Below are 17,766 nucleotides of genomic sequence, written 5' to 3' on the forward strand. Positions count from 1 at the left end.
CAACCCCTTTATGTCTTCTCATTACCATACGCATCCCCCGTCACACTTGGCTCTCTCTTTCTCTTCACACTCGAACGTCGGTTCGTTTTTTCTTTGAAACTTTTTGTGTGGCTTTTTGAAAATTCTTGTAGATTTCCTACCTGTCATCATGAAATTTCCGAAATTTCATAAAAATGATTCGCACCTTTATTTTTTTGATATAACAACTCAAAATTAATCCAGAATATTGGTAATAAAAATTTTAAAAATACAAAGGAGTTTTCAGCGCTCTTTCAAATGTCGAAAGTAGATTTTGAGCAGCGACCAACTTACACTTTCAGGGTTTTCAATCATTCCACTTATGTGAAGTGGGTTTGATGAAGACTGCCCTTGCTGAGATCTCAGAAACAGGCTTTGTTGAGAAAGCCCAGGCAGTTCCGAGAGCTTTTCATGTGGCATTTACTACCGAGGAAGCACTGCGGAGGCGTAGACCGAGCAATATATCACAACCATATTGTTATCTCATCCATATCATCTCGCAAATTGATTCACCTTGGAGAGTAATAAATTGAACATTCTCGTTTCCCTCCGTAGAGAACCGAGAGACCTGGAATTTCACTTTGCGTCTTTGATGCCGACGAGCCCTTTGTTTCAGCTCGAGCGAAAGCTTGACCTCTTCTCTCTTATCGACCGTTTCACCGGACCTCCGAGACATCAACTCATTTAAAAAAAAAAACAATCACTTCAATTTATCTTTATTATTTTTTATGCAAAATAACGTCTGAGACTTGAAAGCTTTTTTACACTAGTCTGTAGTGAGAGGGAATTTTTTACGATTAGGTTTACAAAATATCGATCTATCATCGATTTTTTTCGGGCTCGGAGATCGATGGTCCGGAAGGAATTTTAATAAATTGAAATCTCGATCAATCTTTTGCAGAAGTTTTAGAGACGTGTGCTGTTGAAGAGTGTAAGCTGATCGTCGTATTATCGGATCATGTGAAGAAATGAAGCAAAGAACTGAGAAAGACAGTCAGAAAAAAGGAGAAGACGGAGAGAGGGAGAGAAGAAAGAAAGAGTGAAAGGGTTGGAAGAATGCCAAGAGAAGATTTCGTCCCACCCGAAAAAACCTTTGGTACAGTGTCGAGACTACGTGACTATATAGAAACGCGACGAGCAGACTCTCTCGGCATGGTCGCGAGAGAAATAAAGTCGACAGAGAAATTTCGAGTGATAGCCAAGAAAAAAAGCACAGAATTGGGACACCCCTTGACGAAAAAAAATTGAGCAAGCTGACGATGTCGTTTTTGCACATCGATACACGTTGCTCAGAGGGAATAGCAGCAATTTTCTACTCACCTTGATCAAAATAACCCAGATCTACATTTAAACTAAAGTCTATAGTCAATCGGTTATTCTCATCGAATGAAAAAAATACCTTTTGCTAGTTTCAATATTCCAGTGAAATCGTTTAGTTTTACGCGAAATTACACAAACTGCTTAACGTGGGCAATTTTTCGGAAGTTGTATAAAGATTGAAGTGAACACCAAAATGCTAATCGTCAACATGAAAATTTTATCATCAATTACCTAAATTCTAGTATGAAAATTGAACTCATATGACCGTTTGATTATTCTTTAGATGTTGAATGACGTTTAAATTTTTAGATGCAACTCTTATCGACCAAATGAATCCACGAATTTGTCGCAATAACGACAACAAAACACTTGGCATTGGAGAACAAGAATTTGTACTGAAAATAACGACACATTAATATCGAGAGTAGATAAAAGTGTATGTACGCGCTCGTGTACATTAATTGCGAAAATATGTCACGGAGCAAGCCAAAGTCTCCATTGCCAATGCCAAGATAGGCACATTCAGTCTCGTCCGAGCGTAGCAACAAGTTGGGATCTATGGCGACGAGGCCCTCTTGCCAGGTTTACTACTACTCCAATTTTTTTTCCGCGCGATGTCGACTCCGCACGATCAGTTTATTAGGTATGGAGCGATTGCGATCGAACTTATTGGCAATGAGAATAAAAATGATCGGCCGTAACTCATTCAAGATGGGGCGACGGCGATTATTTTTCGCTTCAACGAAAAATTTAAAAAGTTCATTGACGCGTTACTGCTTTTCAAACTTCACGTGGAAAGCAAAATAATTCGTCGTTTACTTGAAGCTCCGAGTAGAATTCGATGGATGTATGTTTCCCGTATGTAACCGGAACTTACTATAAAAAGTAAAGAGTAGGTCGAGCAATTCAGCAGTGCGTATATGCGTAGATTCTTTGTACTGTTTTTTCAATGAAAAGGGGCGAGATAGAGAGCGAGTAAGAGCTAATGGAAGGTTGTTTAGTCTCGGGCTACCATAACGTGGCGTGGATCGACGCTCTCTCGTGCGCGAGCTTATACACAAAACGTAACTATATAAACTCATACAAGTATAAAAACGCACACGAGCAGCGTTCGTAAAATTGCATGTATACGGAGCAGTGAACCAGATTTTCTTAGAAATCATTCCTTGATCTTCCTCCAGTAGATTTATTTCTACCTTAAATTTCCCAGGAAATGAAAAATATTTGAGTCCATCGAAATTTTTGTAAACTTCAGCCACATGACTATAAATTAGATTATATTTATGAGAAAATAGAAGAGCCTGTCCTTGAAGTCAAAGAGTTTGGGTCTCGTTGAAGACGCAGCGAGTGGGTTTTACTTTGGAAAATCCATAACCTAAATACTGAGATTAGAAGAATGACAAAGAGGGGGCTTCAGGGCCTCGTAGGCCAAGACTAAGGGGCATTACGCGACGGCACTCTAGAGAGGCCACTTGCACTCTCTCTCATTCTGCTTCAATTAGAATTCTTACAAAAAAGAGTGTTACGTTGAATATTGTATTAAAATCTATTGCAAAACTCAATTGGTCAATTGTTATACCTCAGTGAAAAATATGTTTACACGCATGTGCTGTCCTTTGTGAAGGTGAACCGTGTAACCAAATACTGTATTTTTTACAAGTTTACAGTTTACGCATGAAATATCATGACGTAATTGACGAACGAATCAACCGTTCGGATAAAAAGAAATATCCAGTGATTCGAAGTTTATGTCGGTTTTGATTAGATTAACCTCTTCGTAATAAACTTCGTAATCACTTTCCAAATACTGGAAAAACTTCTGAATAATCAATGTCCCGACGAAAGAGAATGCAAGAAATGTGAATAATGCTATCTGACTTTTGATGGTGCGCACGTAGTGCTTAAAATGGAACAAATTATGTGCAGTTTTGCCGGTGAAATTACGAGAATGCCTCGTAAAATTTACTTTGAGCTGTTAAATCTCGGGGGTCACAAGGAGGCTGTGTCTCGTTTACCATTCAAGCTCGGTACACATTTTGCACGGAAACACCCACACATACACACACTCACACACTGCTAAGGAATTTTGTAGTCAAGTGAGAAGGTCTCGTGGAACGTCAGGGAAAAAGTAGCTCTGCGAACGAAAAACGATATATATCGCTGGTTTTCCTTACCAGCTCTTTCCTTATCAACTATCGGACGTTTGTCGCGCATAATATACACTAAAATAGTATACACACAGGAGTATAACTGAGTCAGAAGCTCGCCTGAGCCGTTTAATGTATTTCTTAAATAGGAGACCGAGGCTTTCATAAATATTGTACAATCAAGACTTTTCCTTTTTATGAGTACATGTCTGCATGGATAAAATATTTTATACGCTGTATAACTCGAGCTATTGAGAAGAAAGTTTTTGCATTAGCAAAGTATCCCAGATGCTCGCTTATATGCATATATACAAATTTATATTTTTGTGTAAACATAGCACACGTATATACAATGTGGCTATAAAGCACGCAGGTGCAAGTCAGATCCAGAGCCAGCCCGCCCGAAGCGAACTTCCCTTGTATAGTATAATGCGTTGTTATATTTTCCTGCGAGTTTGTCGTTGTTCCTCGTTGTCTCATATAATGTTCGTGTCTGTTCATATATATAAATATAAATTCATCGTTGCATTGTTGAGCAGTATTTATTCCAAAAATCCGCCACGTGGACAAGCAAATGCGGCATAAAGTCTCGGGCATAAACTGACAACGTCAAGAACAACGAAACTTGTGTGAACTATTTTTTTCTCCCATGTTTCCAGCAACCGGATGAGTGTGGATGGTTGAATATATTCAGCTATTTTAAAAGATATATTGCAGATGCTTTGGGTGGGAAATGGTGTTGACGAATTCATCTTTTTATTGAGAAGATGAAGAAATCAATGAAAAAAAAATTTTCAGAATTTCAAGGTAGATCATGCCCGTAGGATCGTATTTTATGGGTATCTACATTGGACCGATTTTTTACTTCCCAATTAATGATATTATCACTCTAAATTAATGTTATTAATTGAAAATTGTAAAATACATTTTTCCAACTTATTTTTTGGCAAATGAAATCACAAGCCATTAATTAAACGGGGATCCATCACTGATTGAACCCGAAATTTTATTCGATCCTGGCGAAAATACTATAGTTTTTTATATATAAAAAATAGTATTAGAGAGCACAACGAGAAAATACAATGGGAAATGGATAAAAAAAAAAGTGTTAATTAAAATACAGAAGGTTATGACAGGAATGGGCCAAGCCAAGAAGAAACAAATGCCGAAATAAGCAAATGTGAGTACGAGTGCTCATTACCAATTTCGTTCAATCTTTAACGTAATGTATCTTTATTACTGGTAAGACAATCGTCTCGAATTTTTTTCCAGACCTTCGTTATATACTTCATTGTTATTTTGTACTTTTTCATAAACTTCGTATCAAGCGTTCATTCGTTATATGCAACGATAAACGGTTTTTTTTGCATAGTCCCTATAACCCTGTGTATTTTTATTCATATTTAAACACGTTTATTTAAATAATCAATAAGACGAACCCTTAAAACTTGATATGTGTGTCAGTCGACTACCCATTTAAACTCTGTGTAAATTCCAAGACTTTCTTAAGAAAACCGTTTCGTGCATGAACTACCCTAAACTCTCCTGAAATTGGTTTTTATAGTAATAGAAAAAAATACCACATTTCTATTTAGTCGTTTGAGTTCACGTGTCACGAGTTTCGGAATCAACGTTCACTAACCTCGTAGGTACTTGGCCAACTGTTCTACTCCTACTTGAATTCACAAATAATATAAAAAGTCTACCATAAGAACACACGCATAACAAATATGAGGAGAAAATGTAAACTGGCAAAGTTAAGCCATTTATTGAAGCCAAATAAAATGGAACTCTTCTTTGAAATTGTCACGTAGATATTTTCTTACCTTGATAAGACTTATCTCTTTTTCTGCGTCGACGTCTTCTTCTACGGTCTTCCTCGTGATCAGAATAGTTCGAGGACGAAGTGTCTTCGTTGCATCTCAGAGGAGCTAATAAGCCAGAAATTTTTCGTTTGCCACGATCCTGACGCTGTTTCAAGAGCTCGTAAACCCTCTTGAAATAATCTCTGGCGATGTCCTTGTTCGACGGTGAAACAGCGTCGTCGTAGTTGTCGACGATCGGGCAAGAAGTGGATGTTTTTGGGTCGCGATCGACCACGTAATGCGAGTTGATAACTGGCTCGGTTGTGTTGACACTAACATTTTCATCGTCCAATGAACTCTTCGGGTCGTTCATCAATGGCCTCGAAGTTGCATCGGTATTACTCAACTCTCTTTTTTGGCTCTCTTCGTCGAGAGCTTCTTCGCTGCCGTCAACGATTTTGAAGGTGTCCGTTTTTTTAACTCTTGAGTTACCACCAATATCCATCCATCGGTTTCGTCTCGAAGAGTCGCTGTTGTTACTACGTTTTTTTGGGATCGTGTCGTAACCAAAATCCACCATGTTGAATTCGTAATTGAACGTGAGATCCGGATCTCGATATTCATTCACTTGAAGCTTTGATATGGTTGTCGGAGACCAGAGTTCTGCCTCGTGGTTTGGTTCTTCAGTCCCGTTCCTCTCTAACAATAAATAATTCTCTTGGAGAATCGTTTCCGTCTCAGTATCTTCGGTTGTGTCTCCTACGTTCCTTGTGGTCTCCGTGCTTTTGTCGTTCGTGCTCGTTACTTCCTTCGACGTTTTCGCCTCCGGATCATTCGAATCTTTTTCGTTCAATGAATAATCATTTATTCGTTCGCAATTAACGGCCTCTCGTGATCCTTTCTTCAGATGAACTTCCGATTCGGGTTCGCGATTCGGTGGACGTTGGGAAAGATATTTCCAAATGGCTGGAGCCGAACAAATTTGCTGAGCGTTATCATCGGCAACGTTACTCGTAGATTCTTTGAGCAACCTTTCCTGTCGTCTCTTTTCCTTGTACTCACGCCAGGAGCACAAATTACCTTGCTGAATTTTAGTTCCACGAATGTTGCTCGTGCCAGTTGCGTCAGAATCCAAACTCGTCTCGTCCGCAACCGAAGCGAGTTTCTCGCTGATTCTGCGATGCAATTTTCGTTTATCCGACCAGGAGACGCTACGGCGTTTCATTCTACGTCCGGGAATGCTTGGTGATACTATTTTTACTGGAAGTGTATCGCTCCGAGTCCTATGACAGTATTTCTTACGATTTTTCCCTTTTTCATTTGTCAACTCGTTTTTGAGAGCAGAAGGTGAGGAAGGTTCTTGATCCAAGTTCATAGAACTGTGACTAGGTAGACTGAGCTTATTCTCAAACGTGAGACAACTCCTTGTTTGCCAGGGCTTCCGGTAACCAGCGGTATACGAATAGAAACGTTTTCTGATCTCGTAGTCTTCAGGATCAATCACAGTTTCCGGTATAACGTTACTTCGCGTTCTTCTGCAAGCATTCTCCATTGGTTGTTCGCTTTTCGACCTTGAAAATCGAGTCTTCAAAGGATCCCCTTCATCCTGACCACTCTCAGAACTCGGGATCACTTGGTGCTCTCGTCTAACATTAATATCGCTGCGAACTCGTCGCGTTGGATAATCGCGATCCTTGACTCTACTGTGTTCGGAATATCTTCGTTTTATATCTTGCACACTCAATTCCTTCGGATACTTCATCGACGATTTCTCGTTCGCGCATCTCTTCCGTTCGTCTTCGTTCATTCTTCTTCGTATTTGATCTTGCAGATAAGCCCTAATTCTATCAAGATCGTTTCTTCTAGCGGCGTTATAAAGTACGCTGATGGAATCGTTAGCTCTGTCTATCCCTTCGGACTTCCAGCAATTCCTTAGCTCTCTCAATTTGTCTACAGGAGAAACATACGAAGAATCTACGTTTCTACGTCGTAAATAAGCTTTCACTCTGCTGCATCGATCCTCAGCTATTTGTTCCTCGGTTTTACCGATTAATTCGTTCGAGCTCAGATCCTCAAGGATCTGCTGACGTAAATAATCACCTGCGGAATATCTTTTCTGGATCTCTGAAGTTTCCCAAGATCTTCTTGATGCCTCCATCCCGTAAGAGTAATGACGCTGTCTAATCTTTTTGTTGACATTTTTATCGTTAACGTTTGTCGTGCTACGAGACTTTCCGGGTTCGTAAGCATGTTCCGGCCACCAGTGATCGTTGCATTCCGTTGGCGAGTTCTCTTTCCACGAGTTTTCATTCGATCGTGAACTCTGTCGGATCGATGCACGTGCTCTCTGAGCCGTTCTTCCAGTTGTCTCTACCAGAAGACGACCATCATGATCCAACGTTTGCAAAAATGGTTGATGATTATCCAAACTGTGGTTCTGATTAGCGATCACGTTCCGCTGGCTCTTTCGACACTTCGAAGAATCCTTCTTAACGTTTGTTCTCAACTTGACCGTAGGCTGTGAAATTTCACTCGAAGATGATTCTGGAGTTGATAAATTGGATGTATCAGCAGGTGTCCCAATTATCGAATCGTCTACGCTATCCATCTTCAACTTCTCAATGAGGTCCAACCAAATATTTTCTATTCCGCAGCTGCCAGCCAACTTTGTTTTTCTCGTGTTAAACCGTCCGGAATTTTGGTTTAACCCAACGTCGTTATTGCACTTTTCTTTTTCTTTCCCCTTTTCACTCTCTTTTACAGTTCTCTATCTATCTTGCTCGCTTTCTCAGCTTGTGGGATTATTACGCAGCTTACATAAACCTGGCTCGGTGAGGAGTGTAAACTTGGCAGAGAATCAACGCGTTCTTCTGGCGTTTCCACTCTCCTTCTTCTTCCCCGTCTCTCGCTTTTTTCTTCCCCGTTTTCATCATTACGAACAGTCGTGTCTTTTCGTCCTCCCCTTCCTCAATACCGATCCAAGGTATTCGACCAACCTACCGAGTTCTTTTAGAGTCTCGAGGCTATCGAATTTGTCACTGACTGAGACTATGACTCACCTTATCGAAGACTGAACGCACTTTGCTCCGTTAAAGCCAGCAGTTATTTCCTCAATCTGATAATAACGCAGCCTCTTTTCTTATCCTTGATTACGTGCTCCATGAAGTAATAAATTTAACAATGATACGAAAGAACAACACGAGGATAAACTTCAAAACACTAATCACCATCGAGAGATCATCGTATCCGAAAAAATAAATTAACCGAAATTGTCAAATGACACAACAAAATGTTGGAGTTCCAACCAGATTTGATGAAACTACCGTTTCCTCCCAATTGCTGTCAACATGTTCACGAAGTATTGACCGAAAAAATTATAATCCCGAACTATCACTTTCGATGGTCATAGATACGATGATTGCACTATGATCGTTACTAACATTCGTTGATTTATATTCAGCAATAACGAATCGCTTGTGGCATCAATGTTTCGATGAAATGTCGTCAACCTTGAAAACTCAATATTGATGGGTTCGCGTGTTTATATGGCTCGTATATACGTCTGGGAAAGTCGTGGATGGATCAATCGTTATTTCGAATGAATGATGATGGAGGCGATTGACACTCGCGAGGAGGGAGAGAAAGCTTTAGATCTGTCGATAGATCCGTTGGGATGCTGGTGCTACTCTGATGATGCTCTCGACTCTGGTACAGTGGCCAGTCAGGCTGGCTGACTGCTGGTTGTGGCAAAAGCGTGTAACACAGCGCTCACCTCGGCAGACTCGCGGGTGACATCACGTAGTTCCTAAAATAAATCCTGCGGCTTTCGTGGGCAGGGTGTGCAGGAATTCAGCGGCACGTGGGTCTCGTCACAAATACGAATTACGCTTGAGGATGTATAGAGCATAAATTCGGCTCGTCCAATTCGCAGGGGTTCCCCACACCTAAATATTTCCGACTCTTCTGCTTTTCCACAAAACCGTTTAAAATATCTATCGCTTTTGGAACGAACTAGATCGCTCCGTGAATTCTCATTTGATAAGCTCACGAGCATCATTGGATTTCGATACAATTTCAAGACGAATGTAAGTACGAGTTTTCAAAACAAAAGTAATTGCTGGTCAACTGTGTCGTCAACGACGATTCTTCTTTACTCAAAGGTCACTTAATAAGCATTCGCTAATCATCAATTAGCCCCCGTAACTTCTTCTAATTACTCTCGTTTCGTTAACTCGGATCGGTATCTCTATATATTTGTTGGTGATGTGTTCCAAGAGATCTAGAATCGGGATCGATTGCCCTTGCAATTAGATTGCCGTTTTTTCCGGAGCAATCGCTGACAAAGTTATATAAATTGCACAAATTATTTGGACGCTATTGATAGATTGTAAGTTGAACCCAGCTTTGAATTGGTTGCAAAATGATCGTCCATGCAATTTGATGCCTGCGGCGAAAGCTTGAATGGTTCATAATGGTTGTTAAATACTTCGCACACGTTTCTTTTAAATATAAAACGTAATAGTAATGAAATGGGAACAACTCGGTAGAAAAGAGATAGTAAAATTCTTCACGCTTTTTTGAACGATACCGATCGATGATTTTTGGATCGAAAGGTGCATTGGTTAAATAGAACGTGAAATATTTATGCAGCATAAAAAACAATAATTTATTTAGCATTCGGCGAATTTATAAACGTACAGAGGAATAATATTCGGTCGTAGCTTGTTCACCGCCGTGAACATTCGAATTGAACATTTAAATTTATGTTCTTTTTCATTATTTCTCTTGGTTTATTTATTTCATTTTTGTTGAATTTTTTGCAAACGTCGAAAGATGTGCTTAAACTACGAAGCGCTTTATCATGATAATGACGGAAAATTTCGCCACTACTATCCTCACAAAACAGTGATAACAATTATTTATTTGCCCAGCAACGTAACGTATTCCTTTTTAAATATGTAAACATCATAAAACTTTTTGTAATTCGCTAATTTTCATTTCTTTTAACTCTTTCTCTTCCACTTTCCCTTCTCTCTCTCTCTCTCTCTTTCCTACCCATTTTTTTGACGTGTAAATATTTATGTTCACATTCGCTATTTCTTCAAATTGTTATACACCACAATCTCCAAAAGTTCGATATAATTGGGATACAAACGATCCATATGTATTCTTTTTTTTCTCTTCTGTGTTGAGGATTCTTTTCAGCATCGTCTACGATACACGCTCGTCTATCTCGCAATTGTCTCATTAGTCAACAATTTATATGTATATATATTTCACATTTCATTTAATTTCGTGTATGCAATTTCGTACGAATATAATCGTTAAGAAAATCTTGACAATCTCGGCCAACGAGAACATCTACTTGATATGAGATATACAGTTATTGAATTATGTCCTCATCCGGTAGGCCATTCGTGTCATATTACTTCATTCATGTGTGTGTGTATATATATATATATATATTTATTTATATATTTATATATAGGTATATCTATGTAAAATAATTTTATAAAATATTGCCCAATCAACGCAAAACTACTGTAATGGTATACAACTACTGCATTATTTGTATATGTGTATATCCTTGTGTGTATGATTAATTTGTTGATAATACTCAGATCCGCGTTTTTAGACATTTACACATTACTTGCGGTTGGGGAACACACATTTTGACGTACCGGGAATAAAATAATACGATTTCATTCTAATTATAAGGGGATTGCTAAAAAGTACTTGTTTCCGTATTCCTTGATAAAGAACAAAATTGCACGGTTTCAAAAGTGGGAAACATTACTAATGAATTAGTTATTGCGAGGGTGTACTACAATTATGGGGCTCCATGATTTTCATCGCAGTACAATCTCCTTTACTTCCACTCTAATCACTTTAATTACACTTATGCTAACGTGTTAATCTAGTCCTCGAGAATGCTCAACGCCACAAGGATACAGGGGATTATGCGCGAATAATTCAAATTGCCATTTTTGGCGCACGTCTCGTGAAAAGTTGTCAAAAAGATTGCGATGAGAATAATTAAATGTGTAACGTAATAAAAAAGGAATTTGGGGATTTTAATTACATGAGGACGGGAGGAGGACTTTTTTCAGGAGGAAATCCAATCAGAGGGGGCTACTAGACCCTACAATAAAAAACGTAAGGCTGCCGGAGTTGAGGGACCTCAGAGTTCGGGATTGACGGTTCAGTACCTGAATTTATTGAACAATCCTTCTTGTCTTCTTCCGCTTTCACCTGATGCACCTGGAATGATGGAAATTTCAAGATGATGAGACACTCGGAATTCAAATGACTTTTCTCATTTAAAGCCTTGTTTCATATTGTACTAACCTGAGTAGCGAACGAGGAGACGGTTGATCGCGGCAACGGCGTTGGATTAACCTTCTGACCTTGGCGCAAAATCTTCGAGCCTGATTGACTCAATTCCCTATCGCGCATGACAGTTGACCCCGTTGCACAATCAAGATTCTCTATTGCTTCTAACTCGTCAGCTGGCCTCGCGGGTGCTTTTCGTTTCGGAGTCTTTGGCTTGCCATCTAATTCGATCGTTTTCACGTCGACGAATACCGCATCGTTTAATATTTTCTTCTCAGTTTTCTTGCCTCCACAATCGCTGTAAAACGTCACTGTCTTTTTGACGTCGCTCCTCGGACTGAGTTCGTTGCTAATCTTTAGGCAAGATTCTTGGGTTCGCCTTTTTGCTGCGACAGGAACAGGTCCGCTTGATTGATCCGCGCGGGTCGAATTGTTTGTGCGCAGATATTCGTTCACCTCGGAAACGCCACTTTGTAGTTTCACTCTCGCTGATCCGTTCGACTCTAATTTTTCAACAACTTTGATTTTGTCACGCGTTTGAACGTTTGAAACTTCAACTTTTTTATGTCTTCTCATGTTGTCAACGTTTCCCTCCGCTCTTATTTCCTCGTTGCAATCTTGTTTGAATTGTTCTGTACTTTCAGAATCGGCATTATTCCATAATCCCTTGAAACATTTCGTCCTTGTTCTCGTCTTCGCTACAGGTAGACTATAATTATTTTTAGAATGTTCACTGGTCTTATCATGCTGAATCTCATACAACTCGACAAAGCTCCTAACGCTACCGGGAGTGATAGTCGATACTTCAGCGTCCCGGGACTTTTGGTCATTACTTATCGTTAGATCTACAGGTGTCATGGCGTTATTGTCATTATTATTACGTCGGATTTGAGGATTATTCGTAGTCCTAGCTATGGCACACTTATCAACGTTTATAATTTTATCACGGTTTTCTAATATTTCCATTCCACGATGAGTATCTAAATGTCTCCGCTCTCGAAGAACTTCCGGATGATTATTGGCATCCCTGTTCTCCATTGATGTGATAACAACTGCGGCACTCTTGTCATCGCTTCTACAACGACTATTATGATCATCAGTCTTTGCACTAACACATGTGTCAATTTCTAGTGAGGAAGGTCGCTTTGAATGAGGAGATTTCAGCTTCACAGACATTTCTGCCTCCGCCATTGATAATTCTTCCTCCTGCTTCAATAGTAAATCTGTCTTCTCATCCGCTGTGTCCTTGACCTTGCATTCGCCTCTAATTGTCCCGACGTCTACCCCGTCCTCCGTTTTTATTTTCTCCAATGATTTTATGGTTTCAGAAGAATTTTCATCCGCCACTTCCATCAAGATTGCTGCTTCTTCATCAATCTCACCAAGAATCACTTCACGCTTCCACGGCTCCACCGACTTGAGCTTGATGGCACTGAAATTGCACAATAGCTCGCTCAGTACATCGTTCTTTGCTTCACCCGTGCTCTTTATCCTTTCCGACGGCGAACTCGAAACCATCGTTCTCACGATTTTTGGCTGCGACCCAAGTATTCGTACTCCAGTCTCTTTCTTCAGCTCTTTCTCAACCGATTCTTTTGTCTTCTGTTCGACCATTCCCGCAAACCGCGATTCCGAGGATTTATCGAAATCTCCAGGAGGAGTCGATGATTCGTCAACCTTTTTAAGAGTCACTTCTCTCGAGGGTAAGGCAACTGATTCGGACATCATTGATTTTGGATGTGTCGCAATAACCGTGCACGGAACACTGGCGTCAAAACTCAAAATGGAATCATCATCGACGAGCATGTTTTCTAAAAATGAATTACGACGTACCGTTACAGGTACCGAACTCACGTCATCTCCGTTACTTTGATAACGAAATCGTGATGACCTCATTACATCCAGCCTGTGGTCTTCCACCAATTTTTCTTGATTGCGCTCTTTGTTCTCGTGATCAGCAGTTTTAAATGGCCTTGGATGTTTATCTAGGGACACCTCTCGCTCCTGACACGTATCACGATTCAGCACTTTGGGTACGGCCGTCTCCACCAATTCTTTACGGTCATCGAGATTCGAGAGCTTCGAGTCTTGGCTCGTGCTTCCCATTCCCCCGCTTTCATCTTCCTCGTCTGAGGAGTCCTTCCAAACCATATCGTCCTCGTCGTCTTCTATGAAGTTTCGAAGTGCCGCATCAATGAAAATCTTTTGTTTAATACTTTGAGATTTTACTGTGTGGTCAACTTCATTCGAATTACTACATTTTACCGAAGAATCCAAATTATCATACGAAGTTATTCTAAGCTTTCCAGAGAGAAAAGCTTCCCTGGCATGTTTGCTGTTTTCACTAACTTCCGGTGTCACGTTGGTTTGCTTCAAATAACGAGATCGATTGTCAATAGGTTCTGGAGCCAGGTCATCATCTTTCGTATCCCAATTTTTCTTTACAAAACCTTCGTCACGTGGATCGTAAGTTGGTGGAAATACTGGTAAAATTTCATCGAGGTCTGGGATCGGATTCAATGGGTGTTTTTTCGAGGGGCTCATGAATCTGGGCGACGGTGTCGAGCGTGGTAGAGGAAATTTATTGATATTTTTATTTCCCACTGATTCACATGAATTATTGGGGTTGCAATTACTTGCAATTTCTTCAGTGTGTAATAATTGATCGGATCGAATATTTTTGTGAGAGTTACAATTGCTGTCTGTTTTCAGCTCAGTTCCGAAAAGAGAAGAAAATGGAATGTCACCAAATTCATCTGGTTTCGTAGACTCGTTGGAAGTCTTCTGACTGTCGACATTCTCCGAACCCTCGATAATTTCTGTTATTATAACAGAACTCTTATTTGTAATTTCCTCATCACTGATAAACGAATCGAAGTTGGAAATACTATCAGGCGTTTCCGACTCTACAATGGAAAGAGTAGGTGATTCAATAACGAATCTGACTTTCGTAGCTGAATGAAAGCTCGTAGGTTCTACCGTGTTCAAGTTCTCAAAAGTATCCTCGTCGAACAGGAAAGCTGCAGTTGATCGAAACTTCGGATTTTGTCTATGGTCCATGTAATTCTCGAATATGTAATGATCCTCTGTATTCTCAAATTGACTATCGAATTCACCACTGTCATAAGGAACGTTCCAGTCTCCGAGGCACTTTTCGAAAGGCACGTTCGTCGTTGTGACCCGAAAACAAACTTGCTCTTCGTTGTACTCATCATTGCAATCGTCGAAATACGAATTATCGATGAAAGATGTGATTGAGTTGGGAACAGATTCCTGGGCTGGTGTTGTGATCGTATCGAATTGTTGTCTGAAGCTCTTGTCGCATTCACCCGAATGGGCCATTACACTTTCAAAATCACGCATCGTGAAAAATAAGGGTGAGTAGTGTCGGGGCATAGGAGAACTCCGACCGGATCGATTCTCGTTCCGATAATCCAATTCCACGCTCGAACAATTATCATCATGTGATTCAGCTTCAGGATCCGATTTTAACGGAATCGATGTGTCCTCCTGGATGTTCGTTACTTGGGTCACGACGAAACGTGGTTCCGTTCGCGTCTCGGGAAGCACTTGAACCAAAGGTTTTAATTGCAACTTTACCCCATCAGAATCCCCTTTCGAACTACTGGTTCTCACGTCATCCGTACTTGCTGACGACAAATAATTGTTTGAGCTTGTTAGAACCTCCTTTCCATGGAAAATGTCACTTCGTGGTACGAGTGGAGGCGGAGGCAAAGATCGTGGTTTTCTCTTGGGTCTCGAGCTACCATTATGCAGCGATCCTTTGTCCTCTTCGGAAGATGTTATCGTTTTTGTTATCGGTTTTGGTGGGATGATCTTGTCGGTCTTACGCTTCCGACGACGTGGTGGAACAGGTGGTGGAACACCGATTTCCACTGAAACAGAATAAGATCGAACTCGTATCACTTTCAGACAAAACATATGACATTATTGAACTATTTTAATCGAACGGTTTTATTAGACTCTGGAAATGAAATAAAAAATAAAGAAGAATAACTCACTTCTTTCTTGCACGTTTTTAATGGAAAATAAGTAAACAACGAATTAAAAAAAAATAAAATGATTAAAAAACACAAAATCACACAAGAATTTCGTTGAAAAAAATCACGAAACGCGAAACGACGGAGGCACAACGCCACGGGGGTTGCCCGTCCGTCAGCAACTGAAGATGATTCCTTAGAAATGACACCCAATCGTATAACCCCTCTACCCACCGAGTCGCTCAATAACAAAGTCAGAGTGACGCGTCGAGCATAACTTTCACGAGTAAAAAAAGTCTTCGACAATTTTGCGCGAAACTTTTTATGAAACGAGCCAATCTTTCTGAGCAGTTGAATGAAATATTCAGTTGAAAATTTTCGAAATTGTGACGGTGGCAGTTGCAGAGAAATGAATCGAGCCAGAAGACATAATTTTATTAAGCCTTAAAACTACGGTTAAATCTTATTACAGACGAGTGCGAGTTAAAGATATCAAAAGTTCGACTGAACGATTCCAATAATTTCCAATAACGATAGTTCAAAAATGAAGAAAGAAGAATGGGCAAGCCGGAAATAGAATGAAACTCAGTGGCCCGGGCAAGGCTTCGCTAAATGGATGAACGTAATTTGATTAGCAATTGGAAGCGTTTATCGCGTTCCATCTCTATCGGAATGTTCGGTAACAGAATTTTCTGTCAGACATTAGGATTTGTCAATTCATATTATTACACCAAGCATCGATATAATTCAGTCTTCGATACAAAAAAAACAGCATGCATATGCAAGAGAGTGGAGGAAATTCTCAATTTGTTCGAATCTAGTGACAGACGTACCTGTTTATATGAAAACTTGACGACTCGTACGACTAACATCAAAGTCCGACAAACTCAGCAACATACTCGCAGAGTTCAAGGCATTCGTATCAGCATCTTTCAAAAACATGTTGTTCGTATTGTGGTTACCCATTGAACTCGAAGCTGCGCTGCTGTAAGCGCTCGATGTGTTTTGCACTGATGCTACATCGGTTGCTCTTTGAGAAAGCCACTTTGTAGTCATACTCGAGGTTTCTGCTTCTGACGATATTTCAAACCTGAGGTTCCTAAAATTGAGATATCATGATAGTGAATATACATAAATGCCATGATTGTTAGTTCCATTGGACTGGTCTCAGTAAACTTGATTTATTAGAGATCGATTGTAACTCTCTCCTTACTCTAATAGTACGTTCCACCACTTTTGCAAATTGGCTTGAGATCAATTATTCCGTTATACTTACTGTAGGTAATTATTCTCAGTTTGTTCTTGGAGCCGCTCACGCTGCAAGTTACCATTCCTATTTGAAGTAATCTGGGAAAGTACGAGTTCCACTGTCGCTGACGAGCTCTGCAGCATTGTGAGAGCTTCTTCGTATCGAAGGTTGAGAAGACTTTGACCATTGATAGCAACGATTTTGTCACCTGGACGGATGAAATAGGAGGCAAATTATGACTCTTGAAGCCTTCACGAACCCGGGAGAGGTCCTCCGAAGTTATCTTCCTACTGACCTTTGTTAACGTTGCCGGCCATATCAGCGGAGCCTCCAACCGATACCGCTTGGACGTAAACACCGCCATCGTTACCTTCCGTAACCTGGAGCCCGATACTCCCACCATGTCCTCGCTCGAGTTGAATAGTGTGAAGAATTCTTTCCTCCGCAAAAGATAATTCTTCCAATCGCGCTAAGAGGGAAGCTGACATGGTATCGTCATTGCCAATCCGGAAAGTGTCATCGTCGGTTCGAATCTCTGCGTCTGAGTGAATAAAATATTAATATAACCTCCATCTTTAAACAGCGCTCAAATTGACTAGCTCAACAGAAGATACTCACTTAAAACGTAAGCTTCCGGCATGGGAGAGTCATTGGAATGTGCCGAAGCTGACTGTATCGACGACGCGGTATCTGACTTGACCGACAGTGATTCGAGGTCGTCGGTAAGATCGGAATCTCTCTGCACAACGGTACTATAGATCGCTCGAGTTCCCATTTTCACACCGAGCCTTCGTGGTAAGCTAGGAGTTCGGAAACCCGTATTCTGCTTGGGTGTACCATAGTTTGGTAAACTCGACGTTTTTACCTGTAGATATATAACGGTTAGAAATGAA

The 17,766-nt window shown here is 40.4% G+C and overlaps 2 protein-coding genes across 7 annotated transcripts in view; both read right to left on the reverse strand.

Moving 5' to 3' along the window:
- Positions 1-9,001, reverse strand: part of LOC122408169 (uncharacterized) — a 100,213-nt gene extending 91,212 nt beyond the window's left edge. Inside the window, exon 1 of the mRNA XM_043414801.1 lies at positions 5,312-9,001. Within this exon, the coding sequence (XP_043270736.1) occupies positions 5,312-7,898 (2,587 nt within the window). The 5' untranslated portion in view covers positions 7,899-9,001. The remainder of the gene's footprint in view (positions 1-5,311) is intronic.
- A 930-nt stretch (positions 9,002-9,931) lies between these two features.
- The window catches only part of LOC122408170 (uncharacterized), an 81,430-nt gene continuing 73,595 nt past the window's right edge, over positions 9,932-17,766 (reverse strand). For 5 of the 6 annotated variants that reach the window (XM_043414805.1, XM_043414803.1, XM_043414804.1 and 2 more), the window contains 5 exons: positions 17,492-17,738; positions 17,169-17,414; positions 16,901-17,081; positions 16,458-16,723; positions 15,397-15,519 (listed from right to left, as the gene is read on the reverse strand). In XM_043414805.1, the coding sequence (XP_043270740.1) occupies positions 16,462-16,723; positions 16,901-17,081; positions 17,169-17,414; positions 17,492-17,738 (936 nt within the window). In that variant the 3' untranslated portion in view covers positions 15,397-15,519; positions 16,458-16,461. Of the gene's footprint in view, positions 11,552-11,638; positions 15,520-15,645; positions 15,813-16,457; positions 16,724-16,900; positions 17,082-17,168; positions 17,415-17,491; positions 17,739-17,766 lie in introns of those variants that run through there. The other variant, XM_043414807.1, reaches the window with a different exon arrangement.

Source organism: Venturia canescens, chromosome 3 (genome assembly GCF_019457755.1).
Source record: "Venturia canescens isolate UGA chromosome 3, ASM1945775v1, whole genome shotgun sequence".
In the NCBI taxonomy this organism is placed as follows: domain Eukaryota; kingdom Metazoa; phylum Arthropoda; class Insecta; order Hymenoptera; family Ichneumonidae; genus Venturia; species Venturia canescens.